This window comes from Rana temporaria, chromosome 8, assembly GCF_905171775.1.
Source record: "Rana temporaria chromosome 8, aRanTem1.1, whole genome shotgun sequence".
NCBI lineage: Eukaryota > Metazoa > Chordata > Amphibia > Anura > Ranidae > Rana > Rana temporaria.
The window spans coordinates 57,533,222-57,559,774 of NC_053496.1; the positions used below are offsets into that span (position 1 = coordinate 57,533,222).

At 41.3% G+C, this 26,553-nt stretch overlaps 1 protein-coding gene across 1 annotated transcript in view; it reads left to right on the forward strand.

Annotated features, from left to right (window-relative positions):
- CFAP46 (cilia and flagella associated protein 46) overlaps positions 1 to 26,553 on the forward strand; it is a 267,974-nt gene that overhangs the window by 90,633 nt on the left and 150,788 nt on the right. The window contains exons 24-29 of the mRNA XM_040361829.1: positions 1,531 to 1,662; positions 9,375 to 9,540; positions 13,711 to 13,798; positions 15,763 to 15,922; positions 24,510 to 24,693; positions 24,870 to 25,023. Coding sequence (XP_040217763.1) covers positions 1,531 to 1,662; positions 9,375 to 9,540; positions 13,711 to 13,798; positions 15,763 to 15,922; positions 24,510 to 24,693; positions 24,870 to 25,023 — 884 coding nt within the window. The remainder of the gene's footprint in view (positions 1 to 1,530; positions 1,663 to 9,374; positions 9,541 to 13,710; positions 13,799 to 15,762; positions 15,923 to 24,509; positions 24,694 to 24,869; positions 25,024 to 26,553) is intronic.

Below are 26,553 nucleotides of genomic sequence, written 5' to 3' on the forward strand. Positions count from 1 at the left end.
CATTATACAATTTCTTTCTATAGATTTCCTTTAGATTTACCAAAACCATATAATATGAGGTAAAATCTAAACACTTTCAATTTGTTTGTAATCAGGCAGGCCGTTGTACTACATAGTTGAAGGTAAAGCTAAAGGAAATTGAATAAGAAAATTGTATGGTGTATGGCCAGCTTAAAAGCCAACAGAATTTTCAAACCAATTAGCCCTCTTTCACCTGTAATCCTTTCCTACAGAATCAGTTAAAAGTGATACAATTGGTTGCTTAACCAAAGAATGTAAGATGATTTCATATTGGCATGCAAATGTGTATGATCTGCTTTTAGTTCTATAGCTCAATCTCAGTGTTTGCTGAGGACACCGAGCTAAGCAGGGCAATAACTTCATAACAGGATGTGGAAACCTTACAGGAGGACCTCAATACAATAATGGGGTGGGCAACTACATGGAAAATGGTTTAATGTTGAAAAATGTAAAGTAATGCATTTGGGTGCTAAAAATATGAATGCAAATTACTCGTTAGGGGGAGAACCTCTGGGGGAATTCAGGATGGAAAAAGTTTGGGGGGTTCTTATAGATGATGCAAAGGCATTCAGCTACTGCAAGCAAATGTAGCAGAATATTAGCCTGCAATATAAAGGGGATTTACTCCAGAGATAAAACTATAATTCTTCCACTTTTTAAGACCCTGGTTTGGCCACATCTTGAGTTTTCTGTCAGGAGGGATGTGCTGAAAAAGGAGAAGGGCAAACAATCTAATAAAGGGACTGAAGGACCTCCGTTATGGGGAAACGTATTCTCTCTGGAGAAGAGACACTTGAGAGGAGATATGATGGCGACATACAAATACCTACTGGTCCCTAGAACATGGAAGAAACTTTTCAGTGGGAGGGACTTTGAAAAGACACATGGCCATTCAGTGAAACAGCAAGAGAAGCGGTTTATCCTTAAACTGCGTAGAGGGTTCTTTACTGTCAGAGTGGTGAGGGTTTGGAACTCCCTTCCACAAGCAGTGGTATAAGCAGGGAGTGTCGATAGTTTTAAAAAACTTTTAGATGGGCATCATAACGATCGCAACATACAGGCATATGGGATTCAATATTGACATAAACTCGCACACACCACAGGTTGAATTGGATGGACTGGTGTCTTTATTCAACCTTAACAACTATGTAACTACAGTATATCATTTTTGGGTAACCTCTGACCTTCTATTTTGCAAGCCCCAGAATGCTGGGCCTGAAAATGTCTGCAAGTAAATCCTGGATCTTGTGGTTTCTCAACGGCATTGTACTTGTTGGTTATGTGCCATTTCCTACATTAAAGAAGTGCCACCAGTTATTGCCAGTATATTTAAATCCTTTATTTATTTTTTCCACATTTAGACTAAGTATATTAACAATTGAGTAAATGCTTATTGGTATTTTATAGCTATTCCTGTTGTGCAGAAGAATACTAAAGTGTGATTGTAAACATTACAATGCCAGTGCGTGATTCAATAAGTAATAAGGTAATTGCTGGGCACTCTTCTAGGCACAGTTCTAAGTTGGGATGTGAGATGTTAAGCGTTGCTGCCTGCATCCAGGGCCAGAGCATAATGGAGAACTTGGCTGGGAAGAAACACTTGCGTCTCTCTGCCATAAAAGCCTTCGAAACAAGTGCAAGGTATGTTTTAATCCCATAATAGAAAAAATATGTTTTAGTTTAAGTTATTTGGCATATCAAAGCAGTAAAGTAAAGTAAAAAATATATAGCTTTTTATTTAAAGCAAGGAAACATTGTGCAATTTATTTATTTTTTATTACACACATAAATAGGCATATTAAGTGGTATAATGCATAGAACAACAATTCGCAGTAAACAGTTCAAGATTCATTTTTATAAAAAAAAAAGAGCTAAGAAAAAACTGTCCATATTGACCAAACACTTTCAGAAATTCAAGTCTTGCCTCACAATGTTTTTTTTTTTTCTTTATCCTCTTTGGAAAGACTTCTCATCACTTCCTGCCGAGACAGGAAGTGAGGTGAAATCTCCCCAATAAGAACACAAAAAAAACAGACAGTGGCTCTAACCTCCCCCTGTTATATCCAAAATGTAATAACACATTAGGGTTGATTTAGTATAACTGGAAAATGCAAAATCTGTGTAGAAACTCTGCTTCCAGTTTTTTTTTTGTCAAAGCTTAATTGAACAAGCTGAAGTTAGAAGCTGATTGGTTACCATACACAGTTGCACAACATTTTGCACTCCCCAGTTTTAGTAAATCAACCCCATTGTGTTTGGAATTGGGCTTTAAAGTAGGTCTAAACCATAACAGGGTGACATTTTATTTCATAAGTTACTGTGGTCGAAACCGTTTTTTAAATATCGTTTTTGCAATTTTTCAACTTTTTTTACTTCTCATCCTTTGAGACATAGGAAATAGTTCACTTTTGGGTTACATAGCCACTTGGACACTGTCAAAAATTGTAGGTCAACCCAGGATAACCCCTACTACTACTACTAGCACACCTGAGTTTTTTTACTAGGAGGATGGACATCTTTTCTTCAGCTCTGGTATGTAAAAGACTAACCTATTTCTACCAGTGTCAATTTTTCTTCAATCAAGACTATTTCCTACACGGCTGCTAGAGCCGAACTCTCCAGTTGCAACATGACTACCCTCAGCCTTTCTTTTGAAGAACTGCACCCAGACCTAGCTGGATTGGATGTTCTGGCATTAGCAAGTCACTTGTAAGTTGCATGTAAATTTCTTTCCAGACTCCATTCTGGTAAAAATTAGCTGCAGAGAGATTTTCAGGTTAAGAGCTGCTGGTATTGCCTTGGTGCTTGCTCTGTTTCTGAAGACTCACTTTTTGAGTGAGCCAGTCAGGCCCTGTACACACGATCAGTCCAAACTGATGAAAACGGACTGAAGTTTAGTTTCATTAGTCCAAACCTACCGTGTGTATGGCCCATCAGACTTTTGTCCTTCAGGCCAAAGTTTTAAAACTTGCTTTAAAATCGATGGACTGATGACCGATCGGTCAAAACCGATGGTTAGTATGCAAAAGCATCGGTTCAAAACCTGCGCATACTCAGAATCAAGTCGACGCATGCTTGGAAGCATTGAACTTCGTTTTTTTTAGCACGTCATTGTGTTTTACGTCACCGCGTTGGACTCGATCGGATTTTGAACTGATGGTGTGTAGGCACATCAGACCATCAGACTTCAGCCTTCAGTCCGTTTTCATCAGTTTGGACTGATCGTGTGTACAAAGCCTCAGACTAAGGATCAGGAGTTACCCCAAATATGTAGGTCGCTGTACACGTTAAAATGTTACCACTCCTGACGGTTTTCAATGTGGAAGGGATTATTGCTATGAGACTGAGCACTATGGAAAGGATTGAGGCTGTGGCAGTGAACACTCCAGATCGAGACTATGACAGTGAGCGCTCCATGATCTTTCCTGCCATACAGTGTCAAGGAAGCATCTCCCCATTGCTGCTCCAGCTTTGCAAAGCGCAACAAGGAACTTTGATCATTGGAACGTTAGTGCTTTCCATCTACAGTGACCCTAGTAATCTCTGGCATTCTAACCCTCACCTGCTACATGCTGTTGGAGTTTTGTGAGTACCTGAGGCCATGCCTCTTACCTGGAGCAGTCCCACTGTAACGAAGTGCCCCCTGCTCACACTCTACTAATGGCTCCAGTGCTGCTTGCTTCTTAGAATTATGTTTTTATTTGATCTTCTGTGGCCTTAACCACCTCTGAGTCAACAACTGACTGACTCTGAGCCTCCCCAGTCTTTAACGGTTAAGCTTGCATTCAAGGAGTTTCAGTCTCCTGCCATTACTCTTATGCCGAGTACACACGATAGGTTAAACCGATGAGAATGGTCTGATGGACCATTTTCATCGGTCAAAACCGATCGTGTGTGGGCGCCATCGGTTATTTAACTATCGGTTAAAAAAAAGCCAACTTGCTTTAAATTTAACCGATGGATTCCTAACCGATAGGTCAAAACCGATCGTTAGTAGGCACAACCATCGGTTAAAAATCCATGCATGCTCAGAATCAAGTCGACGCATGCTTGGAAGCATTGAACTTCATTTTTTTCAGCACATTGTTGTGTTTTACGTCACTGCGTTCTGACATGATCGTTTTTATAACCGATGGTGTGTAGGCGCGACGGACCATCAGTCAGCTTCATCGGTTAATCGATGAAAACGGTCCAACGGTCCGTTCTCATCAGATGGACTAATCGTGTGTAAATTAGAAGAGACCACTTTGGTTTTTATTGATATGGTGCAAGCCCCTAGAGAATGAGCCTTTTATTTTTACTAGTGCTATTCTGAGTCTCGGATCCTTTGGAGCCCTGAAGACTGCAAAGGCCTTCCTATTGCACCCACTGACAAGATGTTTTTTTTCACAAGTACTTATTAACCTTGTACCCATTTGAAGAGGAATTTGGTAAAAAGTGGTCTATTCAAACCTACTAGTGTATCGTTCTTATTACTCATCTGCTTCACAGAATTGAGATGGAGTGCATTCTGGGAATCCTCATTGCTATGGATTGGCTTCTGAAGGATGCGCTCTAGGCTTTACCAGTTCATCAGAGCGTTTTGTCTCATGGACTGATTTACCATCCTGCTTCACAGTCCCTGACTTTAATGGCATGGCTGTGGTCCTGAGAAACAGACATCTCTGAATCAGTGATTCCTACAATGTTAACAGTTAGGAAATGTACTTTCTTACAGCTAGATCTAAATCTGCATTTGGGTTACAGCACAATTAGGTTCCATGCACACTGACTTCAAAACATATTGCTTCTACAGGAGTTTTGGGGGTAATCCACAAAAGGGATACGCCGATGTATCTACTGATACGCCGTCGTATCCCTGTTTCTATCTATGGAACTGATCCACAGAATCAGTTTACCATAGATAGGCAGAAGATCCGACATGTGTAATTGAATTACACTGTCGGATCTTAAGGATGCAATTCTAGGCCGGCCGCTAGGTGGCGAGGCTATTGCGGCCGGCCTAGAATATGCAAATGAACACTTACGGCGATCCACGAACGTTCCGACGGGCCCGTCGCGCTAAATCTACGTCGTTTACGTCGAGTTACGCCGCGTAAAAATAGGGCTGAGTCCTATTTGACTAAGCCCTATTAAGTATGGCCGTCGTTCCCGCGTCTAAATTTTCAAATCTACGTCGTTTGCGTAAGACGTTCGTGAATGGCGCTGGACGCCATTTACGTTAACGTCTAAGCAAATGACGTCGGAGCGACATCAGTTAGCGCAATGCACGTCGGGTAAGTTACCCGACGAAGCATGCGCAGTACGTCCGGCGCGGGAGCGCGCCTAATTTAAATGGGAATCGCCCATTTGTATTAGGAACGCCTTGCGCCGGACGGAGTTAAGTTACACCGCCGCAAATTTCCAGGTAAGTGCTTTGTGGATCGGCACCTAACTTGGGAGATTTGCGGCAGTGTAACTTAACTCTGAAAAGTTAAGTTGCGCTCGGCGGCTGTGGATCTGGCCCTTGTGTTTTGCTTGTAGAAGCAACTCAGTGTTATCCTATGTGTCCATGCACATTAGGACGATTACAGGCATATTTTGAGCTCAACGTTTAGATGCAGGAAAAAAATCTTCTGGTTTGCGTTTCTGATTGGAGCTCACTGTCAAAAAATAGTTAAAACTTGTCTAGACTGTACAAAAATGCTCTATATGAGCGTTTTTTACTCCCAAGAGAACATACTCTTTTTAAGCCCAGTGTGCATGTAGCCGAAAGGGTCAGTTTTATGCCACCAGGAACATTCTTTTGTCTATTCTCAACTGGCAGCTTTATGTTGCAAGGACCCCTCTTTGGTTTTTCGCACTTTCTTCTCGCCTATGATGGTTTTCTGCCTTTTTGATCTCAACCAGGGCAGCATTCTTCTGTCCAGCTTTCATTCACCAAAATGAAATTTCCCTTCTTCTGACTGGATGGGGTTTGAGCAATGAGAGTCTAATGAGAGTCTAAGTGCTGCTTTCAGAAAGACTGCCTTTCCCCCTTTTTCATTGTAGATTAACCCAAAGGATCGGGTTTCACTCTTTACGGTCAAGGCACGCTCTACTTCTTGGACTTCTCAACATCCAGCAAGCAAGTTCTACCAGGTGTATGCATAGGCGTCATTTGATGCCAACTTGGGTTTAAGATCCTTCAGGTGGCTCTCTGAGGTGCAGGTTGTCCCACAGTTTTCAGTTTCAGTCTTGGGCCTGTTACCAATTGTTTACTGTGTGCCCACCCCTTTTTGAAATACTTTTGGATGCCTCAAAGGTAAAACACATTGGCCCAGATTCAGGTAGAATCGCGCAATATTTGCGTGGGCAAAGAGCAAAAATTTTTCTCTGCGCCCACGCAAATATTGCGCTTTGCCCGCGATTCACGGAGCAGTTGCTCCGTAAATTGCGCGGGCGATATGCTAAATAGCCCTGCGTAAGGGCGCCTAATGTAAATGATCCCGCCGGGGGCGGGAATCATTTAAATTAGGCGCGCTCCCGCGCCGAGCGAACAGCGCATGCTCCGTCGGGAAACTTTCCCGACGTGCAATGCGGCAAATGACGTCGCAAGGACGTCATTTGCTTCTAAGTGAACGTGAATGGCGTCCAGCGCCATTCACGGTTCACTTACGTAAACGACGTGAAATTTAAATTTCACGAGCGGGAAGCGCAGCTATACTTTAGCATTGGCTGCGCCTGCTATTAGCAGGAGCAGCCTTATGCTAAAGTGGCCGTACGGAAACTCCGTACCTTGCGTGCGCAGGGCCCGCGCAACTTTTGTGAATCGGTGGTAGTATGCAATTTGCATACTATACGCCGATCACAATGGCCGCGCCCCCTAGCGGCCAACGCAAGAATGCAGCCTGGGATGTGAAGGCATAAGGAGGCTTATGTCTGTCACATCCTAGGCTGCAGTCGGTGTAACGAGGTTCCTGAATCAGGAGCACTCGTTACACCGGAGCAAGTAAGCCCTTGCGCCGCGCAACCTATGGTTGCGCGGGCGCAAGTGCTTCTTGAATCTGGGCCATTCTGTGTTCGTTAATGATTGAGAAAGAGATAATCAGATTTTGTTCTCACCATAAATACCTTTCTTTTTTTGGAGTCCATTGAGAGCTTAGGCATGCTAGTGGTATGAGGGGTTATCCTGGACTGGCCTATGTTTTTTTTTTTTTTTTTTTTGCCAGAGTGCAATCCTCCTGCACGTGACAGTGTGACCCAGAAGTGAATGACTTCCAGTTTACTGAGGTTAGTGTACTGTGCCTGTGAAATATGTATTAGCATGGCCATTAGTTCTCTCCACCATATGCATGTACTATATAGTGTAACAAAGCAGGAGCACAGCTGGGACAGTTGTCACCTGATAAAATTAAGTGCTTGAACAAGGAAATTAATGGCATGATCACCAGGTATTTTTTATGTTTTGATGCATCCTAAACGTTATTAAATTGTGTGTAGTTAACACAGGTCATAGCTGGTATTTTTACGTCAAACATATAGTTTCACAGAAATCGGCAATAAATTGCTGTGTACTAGGTTAATGAACCATATAAATACATCATAAGTGTTAGAAGGGGAAATAAAAACAAAGATACTGGAGAGGTCTACAGATAGCATGGCATTTGTGGCTGAGTTTGGACCTATATCATATTCAGAACAGTGGATGGTGGTAGCTTTAGCATTCTTGACAACAACTTTATATTATGTTAAAACTTATATAAAGTAGTGATTGGATTTAGATCTACTTTAATGTTATGTTAGGCCTGGGCAACAGAAGAAAGATATGAAGCATATGTTAGAAAACTTTAGTTTCTCTTGTAGGGTCCCATATTGAAAACCACAAACAAATAAGTGCTGCCATGGGTTCAATGGCAAGGGCATAAAAAGTGGAGACAAGGGGCAGCCCAGTTTAGTTCCCCTATGTAGGTCAAAACTGGGAGAAATCTTGCCCGCCTCCCTGATGACTGCCCTGGGAGCATGGTATAGTGGTTGGCCCCATGAACTGTAACCCTCTTCGAACCCAAACTTACGCATTACTGCCCACAAGTGTACCCATTCTATGCTGTCAGAAGCTTTATGAGCATCACGTGACAGCTGAAAAGGCCATGATCAATTGTTTTTTTTTTATCTGTCTTTTCTGCCTAGAGGAGAGAGGTGGGGTCTAGACCCCACCTATCTCAATAAAGTGGACCTGTCATGCACGAACCTGTCATGTTCTATTCCTATTACAAGGGATGTTTACATTCCTTGTAATAGGAATAAAAGTGATCAAACAATCAACATTTTTTAAATAAACAATAAAAAAAAAAAAATCTGTCCCTGTTTGCAGAAGCCAAGTATATACGTACGTGGCGCCCACATTTGTAAATAGTGTTCGAACCACATATTTGAGGTATTGCCGCGAACGTTGGAGCAAGAGCAACAATTCTAGCCCAAGACCTACTCTTTAACTCTAAACTATTAACCTGTAAAAAAATTTAAAACGTTGCCTATGGATATTTTTAAGTACAGAAGTTTGGCGCCATTCCACGAGTGTGCGTAATTTTTAAATGTGATATGTTGGGTATCTTTTTACTCAACATAACATCATCTTTTTTTAAACGCGTTTGAAAAATTGGCAAATACAGTGTGACAAAAAAGTTGCAATGACCACCATTTTATTCCCTAGGGTCTCTGCTAAAAAACATATATAATGTTTCGGGGTTAATTTTCTAGCAAACAAATTATGACTTTTACATGTAGGAGAGTGCCATAATAGGCCTGGTATGGAAGTGGTTACGTAAACTGGGAAATATCTCAACACCATATGTCTTATACACTTCAATTGGCAACCCATCCTCCCCCGGTGCTTTTGCATTAGGAAAGAAACTGGTCACTGTCTGTATTTCTCTTTCGTTCATAGACGGACACAGCCTTCATTGACCTTAGGGTTATGCTTCTTCCTACCAGGAGATTTCTCCTGGTAGGAAGAAGCATAACCCTAAGGTCAATGAAGGCTGTGTCCGTCTATGAACTCAGAGAAATGGATTTTACGGTGAGTACAAAAATCCTTTTTTCCTCCAATGTTAGAGGGGTATCTAGCATACTCCGTGAGGTAGGGGAGAGGGATGGTAATGGAATATCACTAATATAGTGTAATAACGTGTCCTCAGAATACGTTTTTTTAGACCAATAAAGAGTATGGTAGCACACTTTAATTGGTACAGATTGTAAGCACACACTTATGGAGCAGTCAAGGTTGGACCCCCTTTGGTTGCCCCCTTTCCACCCACTGAAGGTTAGCACTCGTATATTATAAGTGTGATTGGTATGTTTCAAGTTTACTTCATGTTATTATGTGATCTCTGCAGATTTGGAAGTGAAGCCAGGAGCCCCTCTCTGACACTACAAGCAACTAAACATTTCTGGTATGCTTGCTCTCCACTGACAAAATCTGCTAAAGAGCGAGAACCTCTTAAGGATTCTGTTATTTGTGTTATAAAGGCCCTGAATGAAGCAGAAACCAAGCAGAAAGAGGTAAAGACTCACAGTATACGTTATTATGGGCTATCTGATGACATAGAATGCTTGTCTCTTCCCTTCTCATTTTAGTGTTGGTTATTACAGGAAGTTATACCATAGGGCCCACATTACACCATTACCAAACCTGTGGTCAGTGTTGGATATTATCTAAAAACTAAGATACATTCCCTGCCAAATGCATCCAAACTAAATACAGATGCATCTTAAAAAATTTGAATATCATCAAAAAGTTCATTTATTTGAGTAATTCAATATTAAAAGTGAAACTCATATATTATTATATAGCCTTATTACACACCAAGTGATATATTTCAAGCATGTATTTATTTTAATTTTAAAGATTATGGCTTACAGCTAGTAAAGACCCAAACTTCAGTATATCAGAAAATTAGAATATTACATAAGACCAAGCAAAAAGGGATTTTTAATACAGAAATGTTGGCATACTGTAAAGTACTGTATTTATTGGCGTATAACACTCACTTTTTACCCTGAAAATAGAGGGTAAACTGTGCCTGCATGTTATACGCAGGGGGCTGTGGAATTTTTTTTTCCTGAAACTTCCCTCTTAAAGTTAGGGTGTGTGTTATACGCCGATAAATACGGTATGTACAGTATAGTATTCACTAAAAACTTGATCAGGGCTCCTTTTGCATGAAGTACTACATCAATGCGGCATGGCAAAGATGCATACAGCTTGTGGCACTGCTGAGGTGTTATGGAAGCCCAGGTTACATAGTTACATAGTTAGTCAGGTTGAAAAAAAGACTCAAGTCCATCCAGTTCAACCACAAATATAAAAACAAACATAATAAAAACCATAGTACAATCCCATACACCCAACTCCATACCCACAGTTGATCCAGAGGAAGGCAAAAAACCCCAGCAGAGCTTGATCCAATTTGCTACAGCAGAGGGAAAAAAATCCTTCCTGATCCCCCGAGAGGCAATCTGATTTACCCTGGATCAACTTCACCTACAAATCTTAGTACTCCGTTATATTCTGTACATTAAGGAAAGTATCCAGGCCTTTCTTAAAGCAATCTACTGAGCTGGCCAGAACCACCTCTGGAAGGAGTCTGTTCCACATTTTCACAGTTCTTACTGTGAAGAAACCTTTCCGTACTTGGAGATTAAATCTCTTTTCCTCTAGATGTAAAGAGTGCCCCCTTGTCCTCAGTGTTGACCGTAAAGTTAATAACTCAACACCAAGTTCACTATATGGACCCCTTATATATTTGTACATGTGGATCATATCCCCCCTTATTCTCCTCTTCTCCAGAGTGAATAAATTCAGTTCTTCTAATCTTTCCTCATAGCTGAGCTCCTCCATGCCTCTTATCAGTTTGGGAAAAGGGAGTTTAGGAACCCAGATGAATATCCTCTGTTGCAGACAACTCAGGTGCAGGCAATGCACTTGGCAAAGCAGGAACAAAAATTGTTTCTGGACAGCCGCACTCTGAAAAAATTGTAGCCTTTATTAAAAGAAGGACGGCACTACAAATCACAGCAACATAAAATAAAACCCGACCACTGACGCGTTTCGCACTGAAACTAGTGCTTAGTCAAGGCTACAATTTTTTCAGAGTGCGGCTGTCCAGAAACAATTTTTGTTCCTCCTCTTATCAGTTTGGTTGCCATTCTCTGCACTTTCTCCAGCTCCCTGATATCCTTTTTGAGAACTGGAGCCCAAAACTGAACTGCATATTCCAGATGAGGTCTTACTAATGATTTGTACAGGGGCAAAATTATATCTCCCTCTCTGGAGTCCATACCTCTCCATTACGGATCCCCCCCAGCTGTACTCCTACTAGTTGCTCGGTTGCTTTGATAGGTGTCTCTCATCTTCCGATTGACAGATTCTCTATGGGGTTTAGGTCAGGTGAGTTTGCTGGCCAATCAAGCACAGTGATACCATGATCATTAAACCAGGTGTTGGTACTTTTGGCAGTGTGGGCAGGTGCCAAGTCCTCCTGGAAAATGAAATCGGCATCTCTGCAAGCTGGTCAGCAGAGGGAAGAATTTCCTGGTAGAGGGCTGCGCTGACTTTGGACTTGATAAAACACAGTGGACCAACACCAGCAGATCACATGGCTCCCCAAATTATCACTGACTGTGGAAAGTTCACTCTGGACCTCGTGCAACTTGGATTCTGTTCCTCTCCACTCTCCCTCCAGACTCTGGGACCTTGATTTCCAAATAGAATGCAAAATGTACTTTCATTCAAAAAGAAGACTTTGGACCACTGAGCAACTGTCACGTACCTGAATCGAGAGCCTCTCTTGCCACACCAGCTTGTGGGCCCTGAGGTTGAGACAGCAGCCACAGGTGACACAGGAGTGCCTAGGATCAGTATGACTGGATGCTTGTGGCTGGAGATGTAGCAGGTGAACTGGTAAGGCTGGGAAGAACAGAACTGTGGCAGACTGAATCGCAGATGAAAGCAGGAACTGGTACGATTTGTAAAGAAGAACTGCAGCAGGCTGAAGGAGCAGATGCAGAGTCAGGCAAGCCGAGTCGGAGATGTTCTGGCGGATCAGGCAGAGCAGTAGGCAGAAGAGAAGTCCAAAAGCAAGCCGAAGTCAGGGTATCAAGCAGACAGGGTTAGTGAGAACAGCAAAGAGTCTTTGGTGCACTCACTTTAAATAGCCCCTTTGGCGCCAACGTTGATGACGCACTGTGAATGTGCGAGTCTGCCATGAAATTCTCGCTGCATGGCCATGCCTTCCCTGACAGTAACAGTCCAGTCCTTTTTCTCCTTAGCTCAGGTAAGACACTTCTGATGTTGTCTCTGGTTCAGGAGTGGCTTGGCACAAGGAATCCAACAGTTGTAGCCCATGTCCTGGATACATCTGTGTGTGGTGGCTCTTTAAGCACTGACACCAGCCTTTGTCCACTCCTTGTGAATCTCCCTCAAATTCTTAAATGGCCTTTGCTTCACAATCCTCTCAAGGCGGTGGTTATCCCTATGCTATGCATACTAGCTCATTATGCCTTTGTCTTGCAGGGTTTTTTGTTTTTTTTTAAGAGAAGGTTTACTTCCTCTTTAAGCACAAAACCCTACCAAAAATACAATATTTTGTCCCAAAGGAATCATCTTCACCTTTTCAAAAAAATTGCACTGTACCATGTTGCATTGATGCAAACGCCATAGGGAATAACGTGTTATGCATTGCACTGAATTAGCAGGTACAGGAGAAATTGCACTTGTGTGAACTGGGTCTTAGGACTTGCAATCCTGACATTCACATACTGTAAGGCCCCATACACACGGGAGTATTTATCCGCGGATACGGTCCAGCGGACCGTTTCCGCGGATAAATCCTCTCGAGGATTTCAGCAGATTTTAATGCGATGGAGTGTACTCACCATCGCATTGAAATCCGCGCCGAAATCCTCTGGCGATGACGTGTCGCGCCGTCGCCGCGATTATGACGCGGCGACGTGCGCGACGCTGTCATATAAGGAATTCCACGCATGCGTTGAATCATTGCGACGCATGCGGGGGATCCCTTCGGACGGATGGATCCGGTAAGTCTGTACAGACCAGCGGATCCATCCGTTGGGATGGATTCCAGCAGATGGATTTGTTCTGCATGTCAGCGAATATCCGATCTGCTGGAATCCATCCCAGGGGAGATATATCCGCGGATAAAGATCCGCTGGCGTGTACACACCATAGGATCTATCCGCTGAAACCCATTTGCTGGGATTTATCTGCGGATGGATTCTATGGTGTGTATGGGGCCTTAGTGACTTATTGTAAGGGACCCATTTCAACAAACTATCACTCCTTCTGTCATGTTCTTGGACAATCAGCTTCTCTCCAACAACTTTAAAGACACTGTTGTGTTTGGCTAAAATGACTGCAATACCAGTGTGGCTATAAACATTGGGGTATATTATCAACACTCATTTAATGAAATCAATGTGATGAAACCACATCAATGGGATAAATAAAAATCTTCACAGACATACTAAAACTAATAAAAAATAAGCTGTTTCTTATTCAAAGTAGCCCAATTAATTATTAATTTGTTCTTATTTGAAATTCACCCAAATGAAAAGTAATGAGATTTTAGGAAGATATAACTATTCCATATTTGTGCTTAGGAGGTTCCCCGAAGACCTCATTGTTAATAATGTGTATTTTCTTTTTTTCAGGGGTCAGAGAATGATACCACTTTATTTCACCTGTGGCCTATGATGGACATTGAAAACCGTAAAGTGCATGACCCAGATAGTCCTAAAGGTACGTGAGTTAGTAATCCTGCTTGAAAGACGTCTTCACCTGTCTATTCTTGTAAGTTATCATAAGAAGAATGTTCATTAAGGATTGACAAGCCTTGAGTTAATTCAGTATATGTCGAGATTTTCCATAATTTAAAACTGCTCAATATTATTTATTAATGACTGGAAAGATTATATGTTATTGGATGATCCAAAAGAATAGTAATTTACATGTTGTTGGAATGGTTCGGATATAAATTAGTAAAATAAGGTCTTTGTAATTATAACAGCTACTGGTCAACTCTGTTGTCTAGAGCTCTTGGCAACTCTTCTCTTAAAGGGACTCTTCAGGGAACTATTTATAAAATATTTTGATTATTTTTACTAACTTTTTTGCAGATTTTGACTTATTCCTGTTTTGAAGATACTGAAATAAATCATTACAGTGTACTTATTTTTAAATATCTCAATATGACATGACCATACTCACCACAGACATGGCCAATCCTTCAGTTGCTGATATATTGTTCCAAAAATGGTGGCAGTTTTCTTTTGGAAATAAAAATACTCTAAAACACATATGTAACAGTGCCAGATTATATAAATATAATGCTTCCAGAAATTTGCATGCATATTACTGTATATACCATCAGTTACCTTGCATAGTTTTGGTATATCCAAGTGAGATATAGGGAGATTGTACTCTCAGGCCTAGATTCACGTACGGCCGTTCTACGTTGCGCGGGCGTAGCGTGTCGTATTTACGCTATGCCGCCGCAACTTAGAGAGGCAAATGCTGTATTCACAAAGCACTTGCGTCCTAAGTTACGGCGGCGTAGCATAAATGGGCCGGCAAAAGCGCGCGTAATTCAAAGTAGGCTGGTAGGGGGCGTGTTGTATTTAAATGAGGCTTGACCCCATGTAGATGCATGGCCGAACGAACGGCGCATACGCGCACATGCTCAGTATCGCATCGTATTTACGCCCAAAGATACGTCGGCTCAATGCCTGTGACGTGAACGTAACTTACGCATAGCACTATTCGCGTACGACTTACGCAAACGACGTAAAAAGATACGCTTTTTCCAATGGCCATACTTTGCATGGGCTGCGCCACCTAGAGACTAGCTTTATCTTCACCCCGGCGTATGTCTTACATAAACGGCGTAACTAATTGCGACGGGCGTATGTACGTTCGTGAATCGGCGTAACTTGCTCATTTACATATTCCACACGGAAATCAAGGAAGCGCCACCTAGCGGCCAGCGTAATTATTGCAACCCAAGATACAACGGCGTAGGAGACTTACGCCGCTCGTATCTTGGTCAAATCTATGCGTAACTGATTCTATGAATCAGGCACATAGATACAATAGCAGCCATTCGGACTTAGGACGGCATATCTGGAAATACGCCGTCGTAAGTCTTTGTGAATCTGGGCCTTAGACTGTAACATGTATAGTCAGTTTAAGAAATATACTTTGTATGAATGATCTTTCCTAAGCTGGCCATACTCGGTCTTATTGTACAGTATTCTTTAGAGCTGCCAACATATTGGAGGAGGGTTGCTGTCATAGTTAAAATGATGGAGGAACCTTGTTGGTCATATTCATGTTACGACCTGTGGATCCGATGTTAAACATGCAAGTACTCTGCTGGTATAGAGTTCATCTATTCAGATTTATATTTTCTATTTAGTGAAAGACAGGCTGTCAGTGAACAATGTACTCATCTGGAGAACCATGGCTTATTATTAACTGTCGCATGTAGACCTATGCTTGGTTCTTTCATGTATTCGTTATAATTATTGGCTGTACAATACATTTTGTTCCAGTAACACATTAATGTATCCTAATAACAGTATTTGTCCCACTCAGGCACTGCAATCAGTTAATTGTACAGCTCTTGTCATACCTTAACCTCTTTGGCTTTAATCTGTTACCTTTACCTCTTTGGCTTTATTCTATGTAATGTTATTGTGTTGCAGCTATCTCCAGTGAATCAGTTGGGTATAATGAGGAGCTAAGCCTAAAAGCTGGACTTTATGAGCTGCTATTCATATTACATGCTGATAAGAATGATTGGGAATCGGGTCTCAAAGTACTGGATGAAGCCATCAATATTCTGCCACGTACTAGACACAGACTGTAAGTTTGTTACTTCTTTTTTCTCTCTACTCGTTTATTAAAGCTGAACTCCATGAAAACAAGTTAAATGCTCACATATATATGAGGGTTGTTTACTTGCCAAAAGATTTGCATTCTGTTCCTCCAGTTTTGATATTTTCACAGCTCTGCCACATAGCCGGAGATCAGATTTTTCTATGTAGCTTTCCTGAGCACTGTGTAACCTTTGCTGGTAAAAGCAGAAGCCCCCTTGAGTGCAAGCAGCCTGGACTTGTTCTTGCCTTCAGCCCTGATCTAGCTAGCTAATCGCAAAAATGGACCCAGACGTCTTCTCTTCATTATGTAAGAAATTTGCCAACCAAAAGCTAAATATAAACAGGGATACAGGTGATGTCATGGCCCAAATATGAGCACTGGTAATTTTTGTGAAACAACTTGTTACTAGGTGGGAGGAGCATGATGGGATGCTGAGAGACTGAAAGTCGCTATTGGACTGAATAGTGGCTATGGATCCATCCACTGCTGTGTGCTGTTAATGAAAAGTAAAGAAGACCTGATTGGGAACTAGTCTCTCAATTCAACCATCAGTCACCGCCCACCCTAGGACAAAACTCTTAAGCCACGTGCCTGTTGGTGTAATAGGCACAGTGGCACCGGCGCTGATGAGTGCACTGATGAAGAAGTGTCCAGTGTGGACAGTCCATCCTCAGAGCAACACAACATTCAGCATAATAGCATAAAGTGAACGTTAATTGATTGTGAAAGGGGAAAATGTCTTCTTCTCCATGTTTCTGTAGTCCAGGACCTGGATACACTATAATGCTAAAATCTAGGAAAGCTTCTTCCCACATAGTTACATAGTTACATAGTTACATAGTTGGTCAGGTTGAAAAAAGACACAAGTCCATCCAGTTCAACCACAAAAAACAAAATAAAAAAACACAGTAAAATCCTATACACCCAACTCCATACCCACAGTTGATCCAGAGGAAGGCAAAAAACCCCAGCGGAGCATGATCCAATTTGCTACAGCAGGGGAAAAAATTCCTTCCTGATCCCCCGAGAGGCAATCGGATTTACCCTGGATCAACTATACCTACAAATCTTAGTACTCAGTTATATTCTGTACATTTAGGAAAGAATCCAGACCTTTCTTAAAGCAATCTACTGAGCTGGCCAGAACCACCTCTGGAGGGAGTCTGTTCCACATTTTCACAGCTCTTACTGTGAAAAAACCTTTCCGTATTTGGAGGTGAAATCTCTTTTCCTCTAGACGTAAAGAGTGCCCCCTTGTCCTCAGTGATGACCGTAAAGTGAATAACTCAACACCAAGTTCACTGTATGGACCTCTTATATATTTGTACATGTTGATCATATCCCCCCTTATTCTCCTCTTCTCAAGAGTGAATAAATTTAGTTCCTCTAATCTTTCCTCATAGCTGAGCTCCTCCATGCCTCTTATCAGTTTGGTTGCCCTTCTCTGCACTTTCTCCAGTTCTCCGATGTCCTTTTTGAGAACTGGTGCCCAAAACTGAACTGCATATTCCAGATGAGGTCTTACTAATGATTTGTACAGGGGCAAAATTATATCTCTGTCTCTGGAGTCCATACCTCTCTTAATACAAGAAAGGACTTTGCTCGCTTTGGAAACCGCAGCTTGGCATTGCATGCCATTATTGAGCTTATGATCAACTAAAACCCCCAGATCCTTCTCCACTACAGACCCCCCCAGTTGTACTCCCCCTAGTATGTATGATGCATGCATATTCTTAGCCCCCAAGTGCATAACTTTACATTTATCTACATTAAACCTCATCTGCCACTTAGTCGCCCAATCAGACAGAGCATTGAGGTCGGCTTGTAAATTGGAGACATCCTGTAAGGACGTTATTCCACTGCATAGCTTGGTGTCATCTGCAAAGACAGAAATGTTACTTTTGATCTCAGACCCAATATCATTTATAAATATATTGAAAAGTAAGGGTCCCAGCACTGAACCTTGGGGTACACCACTCATAACATTGGACCATTCAGAGTAAGAATCATTAACCACGACTCTCTGAATTCTGTCTTTCAGCCAGTTTTCTATCCATTTACAAACTGATATATCCAATCCTGTAGACCTTACCTTACACATGAGCCGTGTGTGCGGAACTGTATCGAACGCTTTTGCAAAATCCAAATATATCACGTCCACAGCCACGCCTCTGTCCAGGGTTTTACTTACCTCTTCATAAAAGGAAATCAGGTTTGTCTGACAACTTCTGTCTTTCATGAATCCATGTTGTCTGCTGCTTAAATAGTTTTTTTCCTGCAAGAACTCATCCATGTGGTCTTTTATTAAACGTTCCAGTATCTTCCCAACTATAGAAGTTAAACTAACAGGTCTATAGTTACTTGGTAAAGACTTTGTTCCCTTTTTAAATATGGGCACCACATTGGCCCTGCGCCAATCCAGTGGTACTATTCCTGTCTTTAATGAGTCCCTAAATATTAGATATAGTGGCTTTGAAATGACAGAGCTCAACTCACCTAGGATCCGTGGATGGATGCCATCAGGTCCAGGTGCTTTATCCACCTTTATTCTGTCTAAATATTTCTGGACCATATCACTTTTGAGCCATTGTGGATTTGGGGCTGTGTCACTCCCACCCCCATTTTGGACATGAGCTCCCCCATGCTCCATTGTATACACAGAGCTGAAGAAAACATTTAGTAAATTTGCCTTCTCTTTGTCCCCAGTCACCCACTCTAGATTATTTTGTAAGGGGCCTACATGCTCAGACTTCACCTTTTTACTATTAATATATTTAAAGAATTTTTTGGGGTTTGTCCTACTATCTTTTGCAATCTGTCGTTCGTTTTGAATTTTTGCATCCTTGATTTCCTTTTTGCATATCCTGTTATATTCTTTGTAACATTTAAACAACACTAGTGTTCCTTCATTTTTATATTTTTTAAAAGCTACTTTCTTATTGTTTATAGCTTTTTTAACTTTGACCGTGAGCCACATAGGTTTTATTTTTAGCCTTTTAAACTTATTGCCCATGGGAACATACTTTGCAGTGAGGTTCCACACAGTCTTTTTGAAGAATTCCCATTTCTGTTCTGTGTTCATCTGTGCCAATAGTCCCTCCCAGTCCAAGTCCTGGAGAGCAGCCCTCATCCTTGGAAAATTTGCTCTCTTAAAATTTAGTGTTTTAATATTTCCTGTATGTATTTCTTGCTTATAGTTAACATTAAATGAAATCATGTTATGATCACTGCTACCCAGGTGTTCCTTTATCTGAACATTAGTAATAAGCTCTGCATGGTTTGAAATTATCAGGTCCAACAGGGCATCATTCCTAGTTGGGGCCTCAATAAACTGCACCATAAAATTGTCCTGCAATAGGTTTTTAAATTTTTGTCCTTTAACTGTCCCAGAAGTGCCATTAATCCAGTCAATTTCTGGGTAGTTAAAATCCCCCATTATTATCACCGTCCCAGACCTTGCAGCCCTTTCCATCTGTGCAAGGAGCTGAGTCTCCACCTCCTCATTAACATTGGGTGGTTTAAAAACAAACTCCAATGATTAATTTTGAACTATGCACATCTGTATGCAGTTCCACCCATAATGCTTCAGCCTCATCACACTCTCCATCAACCAGGTTCTCTTTCACGCTTGCTTTGAGGTCACTTCTCACATAGAGACAGACCCCTCCACCTTTCCTTTTTACCCTGTCTTTCCGAAAGAGAGCATAGCCAGGAATATTAATAGCCCAGTCATGTGAGGATTGAAGCCAAGTTTCAGCAATACCGATTACATCATAGCTCTCCTCATGCATCAGAGCTTCCAGCTCACCTGTTTTGCTTGGCAGACTTCTGGCATTGGTGAACAAACACTTAAATGTATTGTTACATGGTCTATCATCAGATGTTGAAGACCTACTTCTCATGGCTTCCACCCAAGAGGTTTCTTGGATGAATCCTCTCTTTTCTGCAGCTATTTTTGAACCAGCATTTGGCTCTCAAGCAGCCATATCAGGTGCAGCACTATCAAAAGGCAGGTTTCTGCCCTTTGTATGTATTTTCAGAGAATACCAACTTTTCACTCCTTGATCAAGACTTTGTTACAGGCCCACATAGCAAACAATTGTGCTGCAAGAAATTACTTGCTAAGCTATTGCTAGACTTGCCAGGCTTCACAAGTGTGTTACACAATTTCAGCAAGTCCGCATTGCATGACTCCAGATTAACTTTCTTTGCAAACATTCTGCAAGTTCTGGTTCAGTTATGTTGTGCAATAGTCATCCCACCACAGGGGTCATTGTGGTTGAATTTCCATGCTGTAGACTTGCAGAGCTCTCGCTGTAGTCTCAACTTTGCTCTTGCTATACACCTTCCATGCAAATTTGCTACAAATTGGAAAAAGTGTCAACTGGAACTTGTATTTCAAGTGATCTGCAAGTGTAAAACCTTCTAGTGAAAATGTGCAGCAAGTATACAGATTTACAATCCATCATTGCCACAAATTTGTGGCAAGTTATCCTTGCAATTTTGCGGTCTTCCATGTAACTCCTCTTGGTGACCATCATTGTTGAGACAAGAAAGTGATGGATAAATCCAAAATGTAAGTTTTGTCACAAGAACAATGAGGGCGCCTGTTCTGGTGCCAACTAAGAGAAGTATTTCCCTGATTTCTATTTTTTTTTTTTTTTATGTCCCTGTTGCATCTTCCAGATAGGAGATGGACATTTTTTTCCAAAGGCAAAACATAATGACAGGACTGAACTTTTTCCTAGTCTGTCCAAAACTGGAAAACCATTTTGGCTATACAAACACTTTAGAGGCCTTATAAATGCTTGCTGAATCTGATGATCCTCACACTACCTTTTTAGAAGCTAAGATTCTAAGTGCTTTATACAGTATAAAGGCTAACATCTCATCATCTCCAGTTCTCAAATGTCGTAATTATCAATGCTGTTATATTTGAATTTGTGTAGGTCTACTTTTAATCTGATCGCCAACTGCAATGGCAGAAAGTGTTTAAGCTTAGTTCTGGTCATGTATTGTTAAGGTTAAATGTTATTGTTGAATATGTTGGAGAACCTTACTTTAGCATAAGTCATGTCACTGTGATCATTGTGAATATGCAGGGGGAAAATCCACAAAGAAAGTACGCCGGCGTATCTAGTGATACGCCGGCATACTTTCAAAATTCCTGTGTCGTATCTTTGTTTTGAATCCTCAAAACAAGATACAACGGCATCTGGGTTAGATCCGACAGGCGTACGTCTTTGTACGCCTTCGGATCTTAGATGCAATTCTTCGGCGTCCACTGGGTGGCGTTCCTGTCGTAATCCGCGTTGAGTATGCAAATTAGCTATTTTCGACTATCCACGAACGTACGAGCGGCCGTCGCATTCTTTTACGTTCGGCTTTTTTCGGCGTTAACTCTGCTATCTGGTGGCGTACGCAATGTTAAGTATGGCCGTCGTTCCCGCGTCGAATTTGAAATTTTTTATTTTGTTTGCGTAAGTCGTCCGTGAATGGGGCTGGACGCCATTTACGTTCACGTCAAAACCAATGACGTCCTTGCGACGTCATTTGGAGCAATGCACCCTGGGAGTTTTGACGGACGGGGCATGCGCAGTTTGTTCGGCGCGGGGCGCGCTTCATTTAAATGAAACACGCCCCCTACTCGCCACATTTGAATTCCGCGCCCTTACCCCGCGAGAGATACACTACGCCGATGTAACTTACGGCGCAAATTCTTTCAGGATTCAAACCAAAGTCAGGTAAGTTACGGCGGCGTAGCGTATCTCAGATACGCTGCGCGGGTGCAGATCTATGTGGATCTGCCCCGCAGTGTGCATCTCATACACTTCCTCGCCCACGCAACATTTACTGTAAAATTCATGATAAGCATGCTAAAATAAAACAAAAGTAATATTTTGCAATTGAGTCATATACCTATGCATGTTTTAACTTATCTTCTATGCAGTTCACTACATAGTATAAGTCCTGATCTCATTCGGGTTCAAAAAATAGTTCCTTGGTGGCTCTTTAAAGGTATAAATTGATTCAAGCACCTGTCTATAGCAAATCCAACTGTGTCTTTTTGAGCAAGGGATTTGCATCGGCTTTATATGTGTCTTCTCCATCTAGAATGTGAAATGGTTGACTGTGACATACACCTGCTTTAAATGCATATCAACGCTTGTCATTTTTTTACCCTTCAAGCAAATATCAGCCTAGGAGCATGTTTAGAATGCCACAGCACTGATTCTAATCAGCAGGTGGGGGAAATAAATCAAATTGCAGTCTCATAAAACATAAAACTCTATTTCAGTTCAATAATACGCCTCATTTTCAATGCCCCCCAGTCTGCAGTCCTGATCAGGACTTAGGACTTTAACTTTGAAATCACATGCTATCTGTAAATAATTTTCCACATAATCATTACTATAAGTACCTACTAGAGTTGCAAGTGTTTTCAATGCCTTTTACACATTTCTTCATAAATTCTGCAGTGGAGCATCTCTATATTTCAATGTCCAAAAAAAGAATTGGCTTGTTCTTATGTGCCTTTTCTGTATTTGAAGTCTAATGGGCTGGGTTGTCGAGATGATATTATTGGGATTCTAACATGACTGGACGGGTCAGGAGCTTAAGGGCCATGTAACACTTGTGACCCTATCAGTGGTGAAAACTTTTGATCTCTACAGATATCCAGATATAGATGTGTATGATTGCTGAAACAAACTGGGAGTAGGTTGTTTACTTCCCCGTCCATTTATTACTTATAAAGGCTGGTGGCTTATTTTCTTCTGTTCCTGCTTTATTTCCCATGATAGTCTTGGATTATTTATAGTAAACAGAGAGGCTCACAAGCAGAGAAATATGGACGAAGGCACTGGAAAGCCTCAGGTACACAGGTGTATACTGTGTATGTGTGTGTGTGTGTGTGTGTAAAATATGTGTATGTATATATATATAATATCAAGAAAAAAGTATAAGAACTCCTTGGAATTAACTAGTTTTCTGTGATAATTTGCCATAAAATGTGATCAGATGCTCTTAAAAGTCACAACAATAGACAAACACGATGTGCTTAAAGCGGAATTCCACCCAAAAGTGGAACCTCCACTTTTCTGAGGATAGCTAAGGATAATCTTCTGAGTGTTTGCAGCAGTTGGTACACCTTTTTTTATTATTTCACGTACAAAGGTAACCCTTCATACACCAAAAAATATCATCTCCAGTAGATAATCAGAGAATATAGAGAAATCTCTGTGCGCAAGGGACTGGGCCGAAATACACTATTGGATGCCCGTGGCATTACATTAAAAACAGGCATGATTTTTTGATGGATATAACTGCATGGGTTCAGGAATACTTCAAAAAGTCACTGTTTTTGAACACAGTTTACCATACCATTCAAAAATGTAAGGTAAAGTTCTATCATGCAAAGAAGAAGCCATATTTGAAAATTATCCTGAAACGCCACTGTCTTTGGGCCAAATCTTATTTAAAATGGTCTGGTGCAAAGTGGAAAACTCTTCTGTGGTCAGATAAATCAAAATTTGACATTCATTTTTGCCAACCATGGGCACAACGTCCTCTGAAATAAATTTTGAAAAAAAATTCTGGCTTGTTATCAGCACTCAGTTTAAAGCCTGCATCCCTGATGGCACAGGGTTGCATTAGTGCGTACGGAATGGGCAGATTGCACATTCGGAAAGCCGCCCTCAGTACTGAGATATATCCAGGTTTTAGAGCAGCATATGCTGCCTTCGGATCTGTCTTTTTCAGGCAAGGCTTTGCATATTTTATCAGGCAAATTCTAAACTGCATACTACACCTATGACAACAGCATGATATCATAGTAGAAGAGCCTGGGTGCCTACCTGGCCTGCCTGCAGTCCAGACCTTTCACCAGATGAAAATATTTGGCGCTTGAAACAAAAAATACAACAAAGCAGACCCAGGACTATTGAGCAGTTAGAATCCTATATCAGGCAAGAATGGGACAATGTTTCTCTCCCAAAACTGCAGCAAATGGCGTCCTCAATTCCCAGATGTTTTCAGATTGCTGTTAAAAGAAGAGGGGGTGCTCCACCGTGGTAAACATGGTCCTGTTCCAACTTTTTTGCTGCCATCAATTTCAAATTTACCTTATTGTGCATTTTCTCAGTTTAAACATTTGATGCGTTTTCTATTGTTAATAATATATGGGTTTATGAGATTTGTAAATCATTGCATTCAGTTTTTTTTGTAGATTGTACACAGCATTCCAACTTTTTTGGGGTTGCATAAAAATAGTTGTTTACTTTTGCAAAATGCTGCAGTTGCTAATGACTAATACAAATCTCGATATTGTGTTTGTTACAGAATTTACAATTGATACAAGGCAAGCAGAGATAATTATGAAATGGTCAGGGTTCATCCATAGCATCTAACCTTGATATAGATAGATGGAGTATAAATGGTTGTTAAATGTTTAAATTCTACATATAAAAAAAATAAGGCTGTCTTTTTCAGGTAGGCTAAATGTGTCTGTCCTCATTGGTCAGTTTGCCTTTTATTGATTCATTTATCTAGTAATGTATTTCTCCTTTCTCAGTGTCATCTTCAAACACCGTGTTCTTGTAAAGGCACGTTTGGGTCATAACTTTTTCATGGACATCCAGAAGTTCAAGGATGAAAGTGAAGACTATGTGTCATACATTTGGCATCATGTTGCCAAAACCTGCAAAAGCAGCCGTGAACAGTTAGCCTGCTATATGAATGCAGTTGATGCTTTGAAGGTTTGTAAAGCAGATATTTCTATAGACATGTCAGTTTTGAAGTTTCAGGGTAGACACATAGACCCTAGTGTGCTCATTAACACTCTTTAAAACTACCCAACACACAATTCTCAATATTTCAGGTCAGTTTTGCATTATTCATTACATACAGCATATTCTGTATTTTGTCTTTAAAGAAGCCAGAAAATGATTGGCAGAAAGTGGAGTACTTGCTAGAACTGGCAGAATGGTTGTACTGCAAACAGTTTTCTCTAAGCGATGCTATGAATATGCTTGATTGGGCGGTGGATATACTGCTTCATATGAGGTTCTCCGGTAATGCAGAGGAAGGTGAGACGCACATCTGTATAGTTTACAATATTACAACTTTCTTGAATTGTGTTTTTAAAGTCAAATGCTGCTTTTGTTTTAAAGTTTTTTGGCTTAAACGGGCATAAACCCTATCTAAAGCCTACTCTACTCCCCCTTCCTCTACCCAATTTTGCATGACATTTTTTTGGGGGGTGTGTGTACCTAGTTTTGACAGGTACCCGCTCGCACTTCTGCTTTCACTTCTCCTTTCCCCCTTCCTCCCTGCGGTCTTCTGGAACACGTCACAGCTCCCATAAGTCTGCAGGATCATTCACAAATCGCAGCAGGGCTTGCACATGCCTTGTGAGCAACCAGCTGTGAAGCAGCACAGCTGCCCACAGTTAAGATGCCAGTACCAGAAACCTGAAGGCTAGTGAAGAACTGAGGATGGTGCTGGATCCATGGACAAGTGAGTGTCCTATTATTAAAAATCAGCAGCTACAGTATTTGTAGCTGCTGACTTTAAATTTGTTGTTATATCGTGGAAAATGGCTTTAAACCCCCTGCCAGGTTTTTTTTATCTGTGTCACTTGCAGAGAATTTCCTTAATTTTCAGTCCTATAGACCAAAAGGAAGTGAGATAAACTATGTCTCTGGAGAGAGAGAGAAAGAGAGAGATAGAAACGTTTGTAGACAGTTGCCACTCAGAACAAGTATCCCCATCAAATGATTTTCCATATAATACTTCTCTGGTGACAGCTCAAATTTTAGTATATACAGTGGAACTTTGGATTACGAGCATAATCTGTTCCAGGAGAATGCTCGTAATCCAAAGTACTCGCATATCAAAGTGAGTTTCCCCATTGAAGTCAATGGAAACGAAAATAATTTGTTCCACATTGACTTCAATGGCATGCAATACCGCATGTGGCCAGAGATGGGGGGCACCGGAGAGCCTCATAAACACTCGGAAAGGGCCAGGGACACCTCAGCTGAACTTGGGAAAACCTCGGAAAGGCTCCGGAACGAGTATTTCCAAGCTTTTCTGAGCATTTACGAAGGGCTCCAAACGGCTCCGCCCCCCACCTCAGGCCAAACGCTCGCAAACCGAGTCAGGATTTTCTTAAATACAGTTCTCGTATTGCGAAACGCTCGTTAACCGCGTTACTCACAATCCGAGGTTCCACTGTATATATATTTTTTTCTAATATTTTTATTGAGGTTTTAAAGGGTAAAGGGTTTTTACAATCTTTCAAACATACATATTGAGTATTTTCCATTTCGAATAAATGTGATGATGGTAACAAAGGTACACAATTAAACTTAAGTCTTCCAGACTTTAGAGAACAAGTAAAGCTGGGCAATGAAAGGGATAAAGTAACGTGGATAAGGAGCCTTGTGTTGGATATGCCAGATGTGCCTTCAGTCCCACCCATCCACCCCACGTGGGAACTAAGGGCCAGATTCACAGTCGAGATACGACGGAGTATCTCAGATACTCCGTCGTATCTCTCAGAGTATCTATGCGACTCATTCATAGAATCAGTTTCGCATAGATAGCCCTTAGAT